Below are 16,206 nucleotides of genomic sequence, written 5' to 3'. Positions count from 1 at the left end.
CCTTTCCCGTTTTTGTTATATTTTTGGTAAAAAATAATCGCTCAATAAGTTTAAAATATATATATTCAAAATACGTACCATCACCTTATAGTCCCGCAGTTTTCCATTATAACTTGAGCTATTTTTCCTCCTTTAGCATTTTCTTGGAACACAAAAATCCGTATTTCCTTACAAAAATATATATGCAAATTTAAAATGTTTCTCCACAAGCGACAAATAACACTAATAGCAAACAAAGCATAACTCAAAAAAAAAAAAAAAAAAAAAAAAAAATCATAATACATTTGAAAGAAAAACAATAAAAAAATGTCGAACACAGTGAACGCCAAAACGCATTTCCTATTGAAGCCAAACTCTTACATTTTCTGTTGCTTTCGAGCCCTCTTCTCCCACTAATCCAGCCACATAAACACAGTCCAATATAAATCTCCATGCTCTTATTTTCTTCGGCTTCTGAAAGATATATAAAAAATTAAGATATTATATGCAAGCTGTTAAAGTAGGAGAAATAAACAAGACATATATCGGAAAACTCAATATTTTTTCAAAAACACTTTTTTCAAGCAATAAGACTTAAAGAAAAACCGTGACAAATAAATTGCAAACGTTCATGCAGCAGCATTACGATATCGCATGGAAAATCCATTTAAAGCCCCACGTGAATTATATTTATATTCCACATATTTTTTAGCCAAATTCAACGATTTAATTCACAATACAATTTAATTAAATCGCCAATGAAAAAAAAAGAATGATCAAACAAGAAATCTGTAAACGATAATAGTAAAACTACATAATTCAAAAAAAAAAAAGTGTGATCGCCCAAAAAGTTACTGATACAAGAATGTCAAATAATAATAATAATAAGGCATTTTTAAATTTTAATAATTTTAAAACATTAAAATACAAAACGGACAATTTATTAATTTGCGTCGGTTTCTTTCTTTCTTCTCTTTTTCTTTATGCTAATATGAAATTAAATAAATAAATATTTTATTTACTTTTCTTGGACTATTACATATGAATATATATGTATAGTATTCGCCAACTTTGAATTTTTATGTTTGGGGTCTCATCCTGTCATAAGCGCAAATAATGAATTTCATTTCAAATCAGGCTTCTATGGGGTAAAAAGCAAATTCTTCAATAAATATTCACTTGATAATCACAGTACTCTAGATCCACCTTCCCTTTCCTCAAATAGAATAATTTCAAATAATAATGATCTTTTAAGCGGATATCAAATGGGTATCAGATACATAAAAATCAAGCTGTAATTAAACATATCAAAATAGTAGCCGAACCAGTAAGTTTTATTTTAAAAAAAGGGAAGGCAGTTAATATTTCCCGTTTTTCCAATCAAAAGAAAACAGAAAACGCATACAAGAATAAAAACTGTTCCAAAATACAATCCATATCAAAAACCAATAAACGAAGATTAGTATTAATAACAATATTTATTTACTTATTTTATTGATTGATTCATTCATTTATTTATTGATTGATTGATTCATTTATTTACATAACTGTTTATTTATTTATTTATTTATTTTATTTATTTATTTATTTATTTATTTAGTTATTTAGTTATTTAGTTATTTAGTTATTTATTTATTTGCTTCATTTATTTATATATTTTTTATTGATATATATTTACCAAATGATTAATCCAAAACCGAATACAGAAAAAGGACCCTAAAAACAATTCGGTAACTTGAAAAAAATTCAAGAAAATCTAAAAATAATTCACTCTGCGAAATACAATAATTAATAGAATAATCTTCCGGGCAGCTGGCCGGATCCTGAAATTATCTATGGAAACCAAACAAGTTAGGAAAAAAGGTTCGTTAGTTAATTGCTTCAATGTTTTATTCTCATTCAATATATAGAATTCTGTGGACCATTAGCATGGTCCTTTGTCCTCAGTTAGGATTTGAAATATTATTACTTAAGAAGTGGCAGACTTTGGGGTCCTCCAACCACAAGACCCCGCCCCGTGGTGGGAATCAAAAGGGGGTGGGTGGGATGGCAAAATAAAAACAAAAACAAAATTATCCGGCCTCTATCGGTTCCCTGCCCCTACAAAGTCGCGTTCTTCCCAAAAGATTCATACGGTAGAAAGTATCATAAAGAATGCATTCATTTATCAGGATATACACATACATTAATTAAGCTAGCCAGCTCTCCCGCGATCATTCTTTTCACAAGCTCCTAATAATAATAATAATAATAATAACTCTTCCAAAATAAACACGAACAACCACGCAAGAAAAATCAAAGTATCACTGCCCATTTCGACAACAACAACAAGACAACTGCCGCAACCAAACCCCAAGAGAGAACATCACCTTGCCCAAGCACACAACAGCATCCTTCAAACATCGACCCCGCGACGCGCCGACTTCCACCGCCCGCCCGTCTCCATCCGAACCGCAAAAAGCAACTTCCATCCCGCAGCCGTCTGACACAAGCCTGCTCAAATATAAAAGTAACGCCAACAAACGCGTCCGCGCAAATACGGCGACGCGCCTTTTCCAAAAAAAAAGAAACAGTAAAAAAGAATTTTGCTCACATGCCCGAACCAAAAGAAACCACAGATCCGGTGTGGTATAGTGGCTAGAACAAGCGGCTCTCACCCGCTAGACCCGGGTTCGATCCCCGGCATCGGAATTTTTTCCAAAAAAAAAATTTTCCTATTAATATCCGTTGCAGCTCCCACGTCGACGCGTGTGATTTTGAGCTGTATTTTCCTCCCCTTGCAGCGAAGTATTGCCCACCCAAACGTCCATGGTGGATGGCAAGATGGCGGAAAAGACCGATAGGGCTAAGCGTACCGCGCGTGCCTCGGCCTGCATGATAAGAAAAGGTTTCCTCTTTTCCCATTTCCCTCCGGCAATTTTAACGTCGCCGGAGTCTGGAATAAAAACGGCTCCCCATCCATGGAGCGATGCATCCGTGATGATGGTGGCCGATGCCTTTTCCGTGGGATTGATGATTCGCTTACGATTATTCTCGATGATGTGTCACAATCTCTCGCCCAAACCAGCCACTGACGGCGGAAGGTTCGCCGGGGATGTCTCCTGCACAATCTCCCGGTTAAGTGCCGATAATCGGCGTCGCACTGCCTTGATGAAAAAGTAGTTGTCATATAAACGCGTGCCCAAAATGGCTGCCGCGTTCAAAAAACGTGACACCATTACCTCCATTTCCGCGATGGTTGAAGAATTGAGCGCCGACATGGCGCGTACAGACCGGACAAACTTTTCACTCAGGGATACCGCACGGTGAGTGTGATCAAACCGCACCCCGAGGAAGGTGTACTGCGTGGCGCCCGATTCGCGATCCTCCCCTATCGTGGCGTGACAACTGTCCGCATTACGAAGCACTTGGGCTTCCCACAATGTCGCACCGCTTTTCGACCCTGCAATGCGTATATCATCGATCCAAACGTCGACACGCACCAATGGAGGTGCAGCCCGGAGAGGGTGAACCACCGTCGTCACCTCGGCAACTGCTAATAATAATCTGGAGAATTTCTGGGCCGGCCTTGTATCCTATTGGGGGCCGTGTCAGCTCCACCAGCGTGCCGTCCTCCACGCGGCATCAAAAGAGATGCCAAGTCTCCCGCGGTAAAGAGACTTTTAAAAAAGGATGCCTTTAAATCCAGGCAGGAAGCGGCCTCAGCCATCACAGGCGGCAAATAATGGGAAATGCGCAAAAAAGGAACATGAGCCTCATAAGGATCGTCGCTGTTCTTGTCGCGTGGCCACGCGATCCATCGTCGTCGAAAACCGGAGGTTTTTTTCTCCACAACTAAAAAATACTTTTTTTGTGTTTTCCACTCTTACCAGCGTGTCTAGCTATACAATGCCATCTGAGTGCCGAAGAGAATTGGTCGAGCAGCGACAAGAGTTTCCTGCTATGAGACGACTGCCATTGAGAGAACTTTCCGTGGCGAAGGTCCTGTTCAATGCCCAATCTTTGGCGCACAGCCAAGGTGCCTGGACACTCTAGAAGCAGATGGTGCAAGGCCTCCTGCGGGCCAATCGGCGTGCTTGTGGAAGCTGGCTGATCCTGCGGTAGCAGAGATCGCCTCCTGGCACTGCTGTTTAGATGTCGTGTGGCGTCTGGGTTGTGTGCGCAGCGACTTCTGTGCCGTGCGGTGCTTCTACGTGTGGGGAAAATCATGTCACAGAAATCGCATTTGAGCTCGGGAAGCGGTGGAGGATGTTCCGGATGAAATGACCGACAGTGACTAACGAGATTCGAGAATCCCGTCAATGTAGAATCACAGTACGGACATTTCTCCTTCCGACGGCGTGTGGTGGTACGTCTCCTTACTGGAGAGACGTCTTCGTCCCTTGCCGACGGGGGAACAGTGTCCGTCCCCGGTGCAGTCGGATCGTTGTTAGAGCGCATATATGCAGACTGTTCCGGTGAGATGTTGCAGAAACGGCATTGGTTCGTGCAATCTCTCACAGCCCAGTATAGTCGACCCCAGAGCTCAGATTCCCCGCACCTTGCCCTTGCGAGGCGAACCGGTTCTTGACGGTGAAGAATTTCCTGAGTGATCAGGTCCTTACCGCTGAGATCTGATGGCCTTTTGCGCAAAGCAAGTAGCGATGAGTGTCTTGACGAATCGTACTACGCCACTTGTTGGTGAGCTGGGTGTTAATGCATGTCAGCAGATCCGTATGCCATAAAGGTGCAATTGCTTGCTCCGTGTATTGTCCAGTCTCCATAGTCTGCGTGGCATACTGATCTGCAAGCTCGTTAGCATGTACTCCACAATGTCCGTAACAAAACTGCAGGTGCACAGACCAGCCAGCACACGTTAGTGTCAAGAGACGTTGCCAGATCTGATCCTCCGTCCAGTCTGTCTGACTGAGCGGGCCCTTGTTTAAAGCCGCTAGAAGAGACTGACTGTAACCACAAGCAGGGTTTTATGCCTGTGTTGGATACGAGGGATAATCAGCTTCTCTAGGGCTAGAAGCAGCGCACGGGATTCCGTCCTGTAACTGCATGGGCGTGCACCGCAGTTTATACTGGCCTTTTCTATTATTTCCGATGAATTGAGGGATGAGAGCAGGATTCCAACCCCGGCTGAATTGGGAACGTCGACACCGCCATCCGTCGCGAGTATCCACGAACGATGACTGTGCAGCGCTAGAGCCTCTTCGCTGACTCTGCGCTTTTCCCTTGTCAGCTCTTCCTCGTCAGTTATTGAGTGGTCTATCGGAAGTTCCACGCCAATGGTGACCTGGCGAGCGGAGGCCGCAAACCAGGGAGGAATGGAGCTGCGAAAGAACCGCTCTTCGCGTGGTGAGCTCTGAGTGATGCCATAGTCCTTTGTGTATGCGTCTACGAAGGCATATAGCTTGTCCCGAGATAATGGCGAGATGCGGAAACCTGCGCGAGGCGGTGGCTCAGGCGGAGGTCTCCGCATCCAGTCCATCTGACATGCGCGTGTGTTCTCAAATATGGAGAACCGTGCGCGCAAGCAAAGGACGTGAAGCGGCGGCATATTAGCCTCTAGAAGTGCGGATTCCGGGTCGACAGTGCTCGGAACTCCGCTGAGAATGCGCGCCAGAGTTGAGTACGTCTTCTGCATCTCATTCTTCGCTGAATCCGTCGCTACTGCCCATATGAGCTCGCTGCCATAGCGTAATTTGGAAGCACCGTATCCAATGACGAACGTGCGTAGGTCATGTGGAGATGGTCCCGCCTCTTTATGCGCTATGCAGCGTAGCTGCGATATCCGTTGCGAAGTGGCAGCGCATTGCTTGGAGGCCGCCACATTTAGCGTCAGTCGTGGATCGAGATCCATGCCAAGAAGCTTCGTAGTTCGCGATGCCCCCATGGTCATGACTGGGATTTGACATCCAGCCACTACCAGGGGCCACTTTCCTTCACAATCATAATCTGATTCCGTGTGCGTGGAGAGCGTGAACCAAGCGGCTTCACACTTTGACGGGTTAATGGCCAGGCCATTTTCTTGACTCCACGCATGCAGTTTTTTGAGAACCATGTTGGCAGTGGGAATGGCGTCTTCCCGGGACTGCCCCTTAACGATAATAGAGAGGTCGTCCGCATACATGTCTGCTGTAACACCCGCAAAGCTGTTCAGCAGATTGAGAAGTGGGTGTACGTAAAGAGAGAACAAATATGGTCCCAGTACGGACCCCTGAGGAACTCCTCGCAACATGGGACGCCGATCACTGTTTCTGTTACCAACTCGTGTCTTCGCGTAGCGACCACATAGAAAGTTTCTAAGCCACCTTCTACAATTCACCCCCGGAATATTAGCCAGCAAGCGACTGAGGACCCGATGATCTATGGAGTCAAAAGCCTTGCTGAAATCAACCAACACCAGCAGAGTCCGATGGGGTCTGTAGTGGAGTTGATTACCAATACCGCTCTTCTTGGGAAGGTTCACTTGGAAATAATGATTTCTATTATGCTCCACTTCGTGTATCAGGTGTGCCAGCTGCATCGTCGTGGTACGCATACTACGATATGCATACTGGTGGGGGTGAGGCGTCCACACCCAAAGCAATCTCTTCAGTACCATTTTCTCAGCAACCTTACTCACAATGGAAGTAAGGCTGATGGGTCGATATGACTCAAGCAGTTCCGGCGACTTACCGGGTTTTAAGAGTGGGACGATGGTAGCGCGTCTCCACTCAGCCGGGATCGTACCTGTCGTCCAGCTGTGGTTAATGCAACGAAGAAGGAATCGAAGACCCTTTGACGAAATATGTCGCAGTGCCTCACTGTAGACTTCATCCGGTCCGGGGGCCTTGCCATACGGCGTATTACGTAGCGCAGCAAGCAGTTCCGTACGATTAAAAGGTGCATCAAGAGGGGAGTGAAGATGAGCAACTAAACCAGATGTGGTGGCAGTTTCGTTGTTATCCTGTGGCTCAGAGCTAGAAGAAGTAGAAGAAAATGAAGTAAATGAGGTAGCAGACTCGTTGTTGTTCTGCTGCCCAAAAAGAGAAGAAGAAACAATGCCCAAAGATGGGTTCTGTCTTTTGATGCCTTTGGAAAACCTAACTGCCTTGTGAGAGGGGTGAAGTGGTAAAAAGATGCGATTGAGAGCATTCGCTGCTCTCCTTGCTGTTTTATAAGTGTGTTGACCATCTCCCAACAACAATGATGTAGGAGGTGGAAGTGATGCCTTTTTTCGTCCGGAAATGTATTTCCATGCGAGTGGTTCGCCTGGATTTAACTTGCTGATGCGACGTAGATACGTGTTGCGCAAGCGCTCTCGGAGTAGGAGGAAGAATTGACTCCTTGTCCGTTGCATTTCTGCCTCACGGTCGGGCGTCGGTAACTGTAGATAGCGGGCCTTGCTGTCGGTAGCAATCCGCTCTGATTCCATGAGAGTGTCGTCCCAAAGCCTGGGACCATCCTTGTGCATGCCGCGGGGGCAATGTCGTCGATACGAAGTAATAACCGCTCTCGTGAAAGCTTTAATGCCGGTGGACCGCTTTTTATAGTCATATGCCGGAAGTTGTGCGTCGAAGTCCTTGACAAATAAATCCCATTTGCACTTCCCCCAACTGTAGAATGTCTTAGGTGCCGAAGGTATGGTATCCTTAAATGCCTGATGCAGCGTAAATGTTAGCATGTAATGATCACTAAGCGGCGACACAGAAGCTGACCAATCTGACACAGTCAAATGCTTTGACCATGTCAGATCGATACAGGATCGTTCTCTTGTGCCACGAGCATACGTGATCTCACCAGGGGTGTTAACCAAGGTCAGTCCCGCATCCGTGCACAGTTCTAAAAATTCTGCGGCAACCTCGCTTGGAGAAGACTCCAAGAATGGCTCCCACTGTGGGTGATGCATGTTGAAATCCCCACACAGCAGGAGCGGCGACGAGGCTGGAAGGCAGTTTACTAACCGCCTGAAGGATTGCGTTACTTGCGGTGGTGGTCTTTTTTTTTTTTTTTTTTTTCTACTCTTACCAGCGCGTCTAGCTATACAATGCCATCTGAGTGCCGAAGAGGTGGTCGAGCAGCGACAAAAGTTTCCTGCTATGAAGCAACTGCCATTGAGAGAACTTTTCGGTGCGGAGGTCCTGTTCAATGCCCAGTCGTTAGCGCGCAGCCAAGGCGCCTGGACATTCTGGAAGCAGATGGTGCAAGGTTTCCTGCGGGCCAATGGGCGTGCTTGTGGAAGCTGGCTGATCCTGCGGTAGCAGAGATCGCCTCCTGGCACTTCTGTTTAGATGCCGTGTGGCGTCTGGGTTGTGTGCGCAGCGACTTCTGTGCTGTGCGGTGCTTCTACGTGTGGGGAAAACCATGTCACAGAAATCGCATTTGGGCTCGGGAAGCGGTGGAGGATGTTTCGGGTGAAATGACCGACAGTGACTGACGAGATTCGAGAATCCCGTCAATATAGAATCGCTGTACGGACATTTCTCCTTCCGACGGCGTGTGACGGTTCGTCTCATTACTGGAGAGACGTCTTCATCCCTTGCCGACGGGGGAACAGTGTCCGTCCCCGGTGCAGTTGGATCTTTGTTAGAGCGCATATATGCAGACTGTTCTGGTGAGATGTTGCAGAAACGGCATTGGTTCGTGCAATCTCTCACAGCCCAGTATAGTCGGCCCCAGAGCTCAGATTCGCCGCACCTTGCCCTTGCGAGGTGAACCAGTTCTTGACGGTGAAGAATTTCCTGAGTGATCAGGTCCTTGCCGCTAAGATCTGATGGCCTTTTGCCGCAAAGCAAGTAGCGATGAGTGTCTTGACGAATGTTACTACGCCACTTGTTGGTGAGCTGGGTGTTAATGCATGTCAGCAGATCCGTATGCCATATATGTGCAATTCCTTGCTCCGTGTATTGTCCAGTCTCCATAGTCTGCGTCGCATACTGATCTGCAAGCTCGTTAGCATGTACTCCACAATGTCCGTAACAAAACTGCAGGTACACAGACCAGCCAGCACACGTCAGTGTCAAGAGACGCTGCCAGATCTGATCCTCCGTCCAGTCTGTCTGACTGAGCGGGCCCTTGTTTAAAGCCGCAAGAAGAGACTGACTGTCTGTAACCACAAGCAGGGTTTTACGCTTGTAGCGGATACAAGGGATAATCAGCTTCTCCAGGGCTAGAAGCAGCGCACAGCACACACTCTCTCCAAGCAGCCCATATCATGTGGCATCACCGCACGGCAACCCCATCGTGATGGGCAGCCCTGAAGCGGGGATGCGAAGAGTAATCCGGACGAACCTCCTTTCATCGTCGTTCTCTCGAGGTGCTCGGCTACAGGCGCGCCGGCGGTGCAATGATCATGACCGTCTCTTCCGCACTGCACCACCTGCCACCCCATCGCGTTAAATTCGCCGTGTTCGCCGTTGCTCTCTCCACCGCCCCATGACCACGCCGGTCCTTTCAACACGGCGGTTCGGAGCGTTGCCAAAAGCTGCCCCGAAAGCCAACACACCGGACCCATGGTGCGTTGTGACTCCCCCGCAGCACTGAGAGTTCCTCCAGCAGCGCAAAGGCCGTCCGCCGTGTGCGCGCCTCTTGCGTGCGGGAAGAATTCCCTCCGCAGCACCTCCCAGGGGTTGATGGCGACAGCGAACACGCACGTGCGCTACAACCCGTCCCTCCGTGGCTAAGGAAGCTGGCTCCAACCGCTTTTTGTTTTTGTTTTTTCTCGTGTTTCCTCAAATAAATTCGACGACCCGCACGCCGGCCACCATCGTCGAGCACGTCCGCCCTGCTGAGTGGAGACGTGAAGGAGAGCCCCGGCCCCCGGAGAGGCAGCTGCAGCAGAGGGCGTGAAACACGACCCTGTCACGCCTCCGCCCCGGAATAGCGCCGCGGCTCAGTAATCCATCGCTGCCGATAATCAGCACAATAACAAAACCATAAATCAACCAACCAAATAATCGATAAATAATGAGAAATGAGGAGGCGCCTGCCACCAGCATCGACGTTGCGCCGCATCTTCGAGGAGCTTCGTGCCTTCTCGCCGCGCAGAAGCACTGTTGGGGGGCAGAGCCTTTCCACCCCGAGAAGAAACTGCGCCAACCCTTCCGTGAGGCACAGCTTCCCCACTTCCCAAGTGTCCGCCTCATGTTTTCTCTAACTGCCGGCAGAACCGGGCAGCGGAGTGGATGCGGAATTGCTTCATCGCACAATTCGCGTTGGCCGGTTTTCACGATGTCTGGTCGATGCCCGTGGCGTGCCGTGCGGTGGCGGGTCGGTCCGTCATTGGTTTATTGCTAAAAGCCACATGTTGGGCAGCGAAACTCCACCAGTGGTGATCCCATCGGGGTCTCGTCGGCGGGCGAATTGCGTTTGGCACCCGTTCCCGCGTGCCGCCAGCCGCCAACAAGTCCCCCGCCCCAAAGCAGTAAACCGCTCCATCCGTGCATGGACGCGTCTGTCGCCAACATGGCAGGAGCTGGCGAGGCCGCCCCAAGGCAAACGAGCTCCTTCTCCGGCAATTTGCGGGGTCGCTCCTGCCGCAATTTCGGTGCGTATGGCGGCACGTCTGCGGGATCGTGAGGACACGACGCTCAGGGACGCAATATGTTGAAAAAACAAGAGCTAATGTCAAAAGAGGGAATCCCCCGCACCGCCGCGCAGCATCATACGAGGGCCACACCATCCACACCCTTGGCCGTATGCTTTCAGAGAAACGCGGCCTCCCTCAATCCTCGTCTTCGCATGGCGCCTCAAGGCGGCGCTCTTCGTCTCGCGGCTTAAGGATGCACCGATGGCTTCACACCTCTTGGCGAGAGCCTCCTGTTCTCCCGTTGGTGCCACTTCTTGGCCGCACCGTGGCCCCGCTGAACCACACTCCTCCGCAGCCCGCTGGTTCGGATACCGCAAACCCAAACAGGTGCCCTTACCACGCGCGGCACCACAGACTGCGGTCTTACCATCTCGGTGTCTTCCGCCAAGACCCTCGCGGCGGTGCGGGGAACTTCCGGACAACTCTCGTGGCCCGTGTGGGGCGAGTCAATTCCACGAGATCCACGAATTCCACTCGACAGCGGAAACTCGCCCGTGCATATCCGCCAAAAGAGCCGCCTGTAAAAAGACGCAACCAAGTCCAGTAAAGCAGCGGCTTCGTCCCACTTTGCGCTAAGATACTGGGAAATGTGAAATGGCAGAGCAAACGTTACCTCAGCGTCCTCCCGGGCGTTCCTTGCCTTTGGCCATGCGATGAACCGCCATCTCTGTCCTGACGGCTTGTCCAACACCGCCGCAAAAGGCACCGCCAGACCATCCCGCGACGGTCCCTTCCAACGCTTCACAAATACTACCTGCCTTTCCCACAAGCAGTGCATGCTGTGCGGAGATCCTCAAATTCATTTCGTTCCCATCGCTCGTCGAGGTGACGGATCGTAACACAGTGTCGTTCCACAAATCGTCAACACAGTCGCGTGCCGTTGGATTTATCCGCCGTCGGATCCACCTCAGGAATGAAAAGCGCACACGCCCACTCGTCGCTAGGGCGAGCAATCCTCCTTCTCCCGCAACGCAACCCGACGGCTATGGGTGCGCCAAACGATGCTGTGGCCCTCAGAAAATATGGTCGTGTGCCGTCCTTCCCCGGCGCCAATTGTGCCCACAGCACCGTCGCCCGGTGCGCCAGCTCGTTTACACCAAAGGTGTCAACCGCACGACGTCCTGGTGAGGTGGCCCACGGCATCACCACGAGCGCGGCGTTGAGAGAAAAAACATGCCGAGCGGCCGCACCCGGACATTGATTGCGGCGCCCCACCTGTGCCGGCCCAGAAGCCGTCGCTTCCGGAGCCGAAAGTCCTTTTTTGTTTGTTTATAGGCCTCCTTGCGCAGCTTCACTCGGCACGCCGTGTTGTATTTTCCAATCCAACCACGTTTGCAGCATCGTGCTTCATTGGGCGGGGGCGCGGCATGCTATTTGTTTGCTCTCTGAAATGCCTGGGGGAAAGGGCGGTCCCATTTCTGGGCACCTCGATAGCACCCTGAATGTCCTGGATCCGCACTCCAGCATCGTTATTCACTGTCCCGAGGATCCATATGACTGAGTGTACGCAGTCGCCCTGCCAACTAGCACGATTCCGTAAGCATCTCCTCCCCGCGAATGGCGCACGCCCAGGACACACCGTTCCCCTCACGGCTGTCTGCATGCCGGGATCTGGCGCGGCCGGCGTCGCAAAGGTAGCCCAAGACGCATCCAGGAGCCGTGGCCAGGCGTCGCATCCATCATGCATTTGAATACGCCGTCAAATGGTGCGACCGCGATCCTCCGTACGAGCCCCCGCCTCCCACGGATTCCCCACTTGGTCCCCCGTGTGCCCCGTGGGCCGAGTAACAGCTCTAATCCCTCTGACACGTCATGAATTTGTAGGATCTTCCGATTGCCTCTGCCGTATGGGACGCATTCCAACTTCCCGTGGCAGGGGCGGTGGAGACTTGTGACGGGCCTTGCGGAGTGCTGATGGTCGCCAAGTTGTCGTTCCATTGATGACCATGAGCGACTCCTGCATCGGCGCCGATCGAATCCGCACCGCCTGGGACTGCGCGTGGGCATCTGAGCTGCATTTCAGTATTTTTGCTCCTCCAACCAAGCCCAAGCGCACTCATATGGGCGCTGCAGCGCCAACTGCCTTCCTTCAAGTGCCGCCCACTTGTTCCAAACAGCGGTGTGCTTCTTCCTCCTCAAAAGAGGCTTGAATGGACTCAGGGTTCCTCGGCACGGTGATGGCAGCGACAGAGTGTCGCAACGAGGTGCAATTTGTTCCTTTGTCTTGTTCCCGCCTTGCAACGAGTTTGCCGCCCGCTAATGGTGAGAACGCCGCCCACGTGGTGGCTCAATGGCGGGCTAGTCGCTGGGCAAAGTGGAGAAAGTGCCGTTGGACCGCACAACCTCAGAATGTGGTTGTGGGCGTGTCCGTCTCGTGGACACCGTCCGAGCCATGAATCCACCCATAAATTCCTCCCTCAATAAATATTCTTTGCGCTAGGCTTCACAAGAATAGATAGGAGAGAATAATCGCCTGCGCCGCTGCACGAATCCTAAAATTATCTAAAGAAATCAAGCAAAAGAGGGAAAAGAGGTAAATGGAGAGGCGGTGGCTTTGCCACATCCTCAATGCTTGCTCCAATTAAATACATGTATATTCGGGAAGCCACTCTCCTGACACGGTGCGGTCTATTCAGATGGATGATGTTTATTCATTACGAAGTGGAAAAATTTGTGCTCTTCCAACCACAAGACCCCGCCGAAAGGCAGGAATCAAAAGAGGATGAGTGAGAAAGCAAAAAAAAGAAAAAAAGCATTCGTCTTGCCGTTATCGGTTCCTCGACTCCTTCCATCGCGGTGTTGCAGAGCATTCGAAAGATGGGCAATTATCGCAAATAAATATATTCGCCTTTGATGGAGGATATATTAATTTGGGCAACCAACATTCCTCGCGTTCATCCTCTTCACAAGCTCCCAGAAGAAGACATTATTATTGGGTGTTCCTCTAGACACACCTCCGTTCACACCATTCCTCTCGTAACCATAAAAAAAAAAAAAAAAATGACAAACAAATTTAAAAGAAAAAAATTACTACGCTCCAACAATACAAATGGCTTCTTTTCTATAAATGCCGCCCCACACACGCACTGTTTCTTTTGCGTTCTTGACGCACGATCCGGTTCAATTTGGAAAAATAATAATTTGACCTAAAGCAAATAGCAGAGAAAAAGTAGAGGCCACTCGGCCGCAAATACATATATATTACTATCAAAACATCTCTTTTCAATTGGGGATAAATGTGCCCGTAAGGGGTTAAAAATGATTAAAGAAGACAAATTGACAGTACTGACCAAAAACTGGCAAATTTACAATTGAACGGTTACAAAACGCGTTTTTTTACAAAATCATTAACACATTGAAATAAAAATAAGAACCAGCATAATCAATGGAATCGGGGAAAAGCTGACAGCAAACTGCTCACGTCTCCACTTTCATTAATTGTATCGAAGACAATACATACATCGTCGTACTTTGGACACAAAATCCTCCCTTGCATGAACAGCCCAGTTGGTGTAATACTGCCGCCCTCCGGGCACTTGTGCCACGCATCGTCTCCAAGGTACCGCACGCTCACCTCGCCCTTTTCACACGACACCTCAGCGCACACGTCACCAATACGACCCATGAAATCGGCAAGCCCATCCCCCTTTAAGCACTTTGATTTCGGGCCAACGCGGCTCCCACGCATAACGGTTGCGTCCCCATTACTGCACCCAGTGTCGACATACGTTTCAATGTAAGGGCAGAAGTCCATTAAAAGGTCTGGAACACCGCCAAGTTTGGGATTCGAGAAGTACTGAAATTGTGGGGGAAGGGGAGCGTCGTAGAGTTCTATTGTACAGTGCCCCAGCGCCAGGCGATCCGACGTGCACAAAAGAAGACTGCTTTCAGCGGTGCAAAACATCTCTGGATACTGGGTGACGCCATTTATCACGCATTTCTCCGTCAGCAGCGCGCAGCCGGAGTTGTTGCCCCATGACATCGGTTCCTCCTTTCCCCAATTTGCCATGTAAAACCCGGTGTCCTCCAAAGCAGCCATTGTCAACGCCGTGTAGTATCCGATTCCGGGAATACCAGCCATCAGCTCGTCCTTTGCGTTGCGTCTCTTCCAATGCGACAATGCTGTCCTTTCCCCACCCTCGTCCTCCAGCTCCATCCCGGTAGCATTCACGCAGTTGAAGTGCTCACGAGTCTTCTCCACCGTCTTGGGTGACGACACCTGCAGCACCTTTGCCTTGCCACGCACACCCTCAACCTCTTTCACCATTTTGCGTTCCTTCATTATCCTAAAAGTAAACCCAAGAGCATGTCCAATCTCATGCGCTAAAGTACGAACACCGTACTCCGAATCAGTGACAGAGCTCGGGCCATAATTCATCACACCAATAATAGGACGTCCATCGGGTAATTTTAAGCATGTAGTAGCCCACGCAAGAGTGGAAATCTTTATAGGGGCAGCGGAGACATACAAGTACATGTCCGCAGCGCTCACACCCTCTGTGTGGTGGGATCTGGGTATTGTAAACTGAGCGCATATACCTGACAAGTACCATGGTACAATAACATTGACCGTGAGAGGCTTAACAAGGAGACGATCCGTGTGCATTTTAAGTGCTCGGGGAATAAGAGATTTTAACATGATGGACTTTTTCTCCTCCGTTAAAATATCCTTTTCCTTACACTCAACAGTTCCCCCAGTAAAGTCCGGACGAATCTGCCCCTCGGCGGTACAGTACTTTGAGGGATCGTTCAGATCCTCCGTGAAGACTTGAAAGCGGATGGGCGCCCATTCGGGAGCCGAGGCAGTCATCGCCCGCAACATGCCACCTCCCCGAGTTGGCAGCTCTAGCACCACTGCTGTCGTCCGTGGTCCAACCTTTTTTTCAATTTCATCGGAGAAGCTGTGATGCTCAGCGACGGCAACAGAACCAGAGACGCAGCAGAGCAGCAGCACCTGGAATAGCAGAGTGTGACGCATCCTTGTGTGTGTTTTTTCTTTTGGGCCTTTCACATCACACTTTAGCTGTTTGTATGCTTGTCAATTGGCTTACCTTGACAGAATAAATGAATGGATTGAATAACTGGTGCAGTCTCAATAAAATACGGCATCAGTGAGTTATGGTAACTGCTGAGATACACATTGAGTACAACATTACGAAGTTATCTCGGCTTCTTTTCCACAATAAATAAGAATAATTCGTGAACGCCCGTCCATTTGTTTCACTGCTACTGACTGGAAAATTCACTCCGGTCCATTGATGGCATTCCGCCTCTTCCTCCTTTTTTTTCCCGTTCTTTACATTTTCTTCGGGTTTTCCCCTACTCTTACCAAAACTTCTAGCCACACGATGCCATCTGAGTGCCGAAGAGGTGGTCGAGCAACGACAAAAGTTTCCTGCTATGAAGCAACTGCCATTGAGAGAACTTTCCGTGGCGAAGGTCCTGTTCAATGCCCAATCTTTGGCGCACAGCCAAGGCGCCTGGACATTCTAGAAGCAGATGGTGCAAGGTTTCCTGCGGGCCAATTGGCGTGCTTGTGGAAGCTGGCCGATCCTGCGGCAGCAGAGATCGCCTCCTGGCACTGCTGTTTAGATGTCGAGTGGCGTCTGGGTTGTGTGCGCAGCGACTTCTGTGCTGTGCGGTGCTTCTACGTGTGGGGAAAATCATGT

General features: G+C 49.5%; 1 protein-coding gene and 1 non-coding gene across 2 annotated transcripts, besides 21 other annotated features; one reads left to right on the top strand and one right to left on the bottom strand.

Annotated features, from left to right (window-relative positions):
- Positions 1–1,780: part of a sequence feature (haploid, Esmeraldo-like haplotype) that runs on past the window's edge.
- Positions 247–273: a microsatellite.
- Positions 850–906: a sequence feature (AT_rich).
- Positions 974–1,000: a sequence feature (AT_rich).
- Positions 1,457–1,638: a microsatellite.
- Positions 1,775–2,213: a mobile genetic element.
- Positions 1,781–1,801: a sequence feature (haploid, non-Esmeraldo-like haplotype).
- Positions 1,802–2,158: a sequence feature (areas not merged during assembly with more than two copies in the genome that could not be assigned to a particular haplotype).
- Positions 2,159–2,212: a sequence feature (haploid, non-Esmeraldo-like haplotype).
- Positions 2,213–2,236: a microsatellite.
- Positions 2,213–3,460: a sequence feature (heterozygous, Esmeraldo-like haplotype).
- Positions 2,599–2,670, top strand: Tc00.1047053508999.180. The gene has a single exon. It is a non-coding gene; the product is annotated as a tRNA-Glu (tRNA).
- Positions 2,700–3,821: a mobile genetic element.
- Positions 3,461–7,203: a sequence feature (areas not merged during assembly with more than two copies in the genome that could not be assigned to a particular haplotype).
- Positions 3,825–7,947: a mobile genetic element.
- Positions 7,204–8,693: a sequence feature (heterozygous, non-Esmeraldo-like haplotype).
- Positions 7,948–7,967: a microsatellite.
- Positions 7,948–9,131: a mobile genetic element.
- Positions 8,694–16,206: part of a sequence feature (areas not merged during assembly with more than two copies in the genome that could not be assigned to a particular haplotype) that runs on past the window's edge.
- Positions 13,185–13,451: a mobile genetic element.
- Positions 13,522–13,564: a sequence feature (T-rich).
- Positions 13,920–15,515, bottom strand: Tc00.1047053508999.170 (surface protease GP63, putative; the record flags this gene model as incomplete). Its single annotated transcript, XM_815006.1, has 1 exon — positions 13,920–15,515. The coding sequence occupies one exon, from the start codon at positions 15,513–15,515 to the stop codon at positions 13,920–13,922; it is 1,596 nt and encodes a 531-aa protein (XP_820099.1).
- Positions 15,850–16,206: part of a mobile genetic element that runs on past the window's edge.

Source organism: Trypanosoma cruzi, genomic scaffold (genome assembly GCF_000209065.1).
Source record: "Trypanosoma cruzi strain CL Brener 1047053517117 genomic scaffold, whole genome shotgun sequence".
NCBI classification, from domain to species: domain Eukaryota; phylum Euglenozoa; class Kinetoplastea; order Trypanosomatida; family Trypanosomatidae; genus Trypanosoma; species Trypanosoma cruzi.
This window is presented reverse-complemented; position numbering and strand designations above follow the sequence as displayed.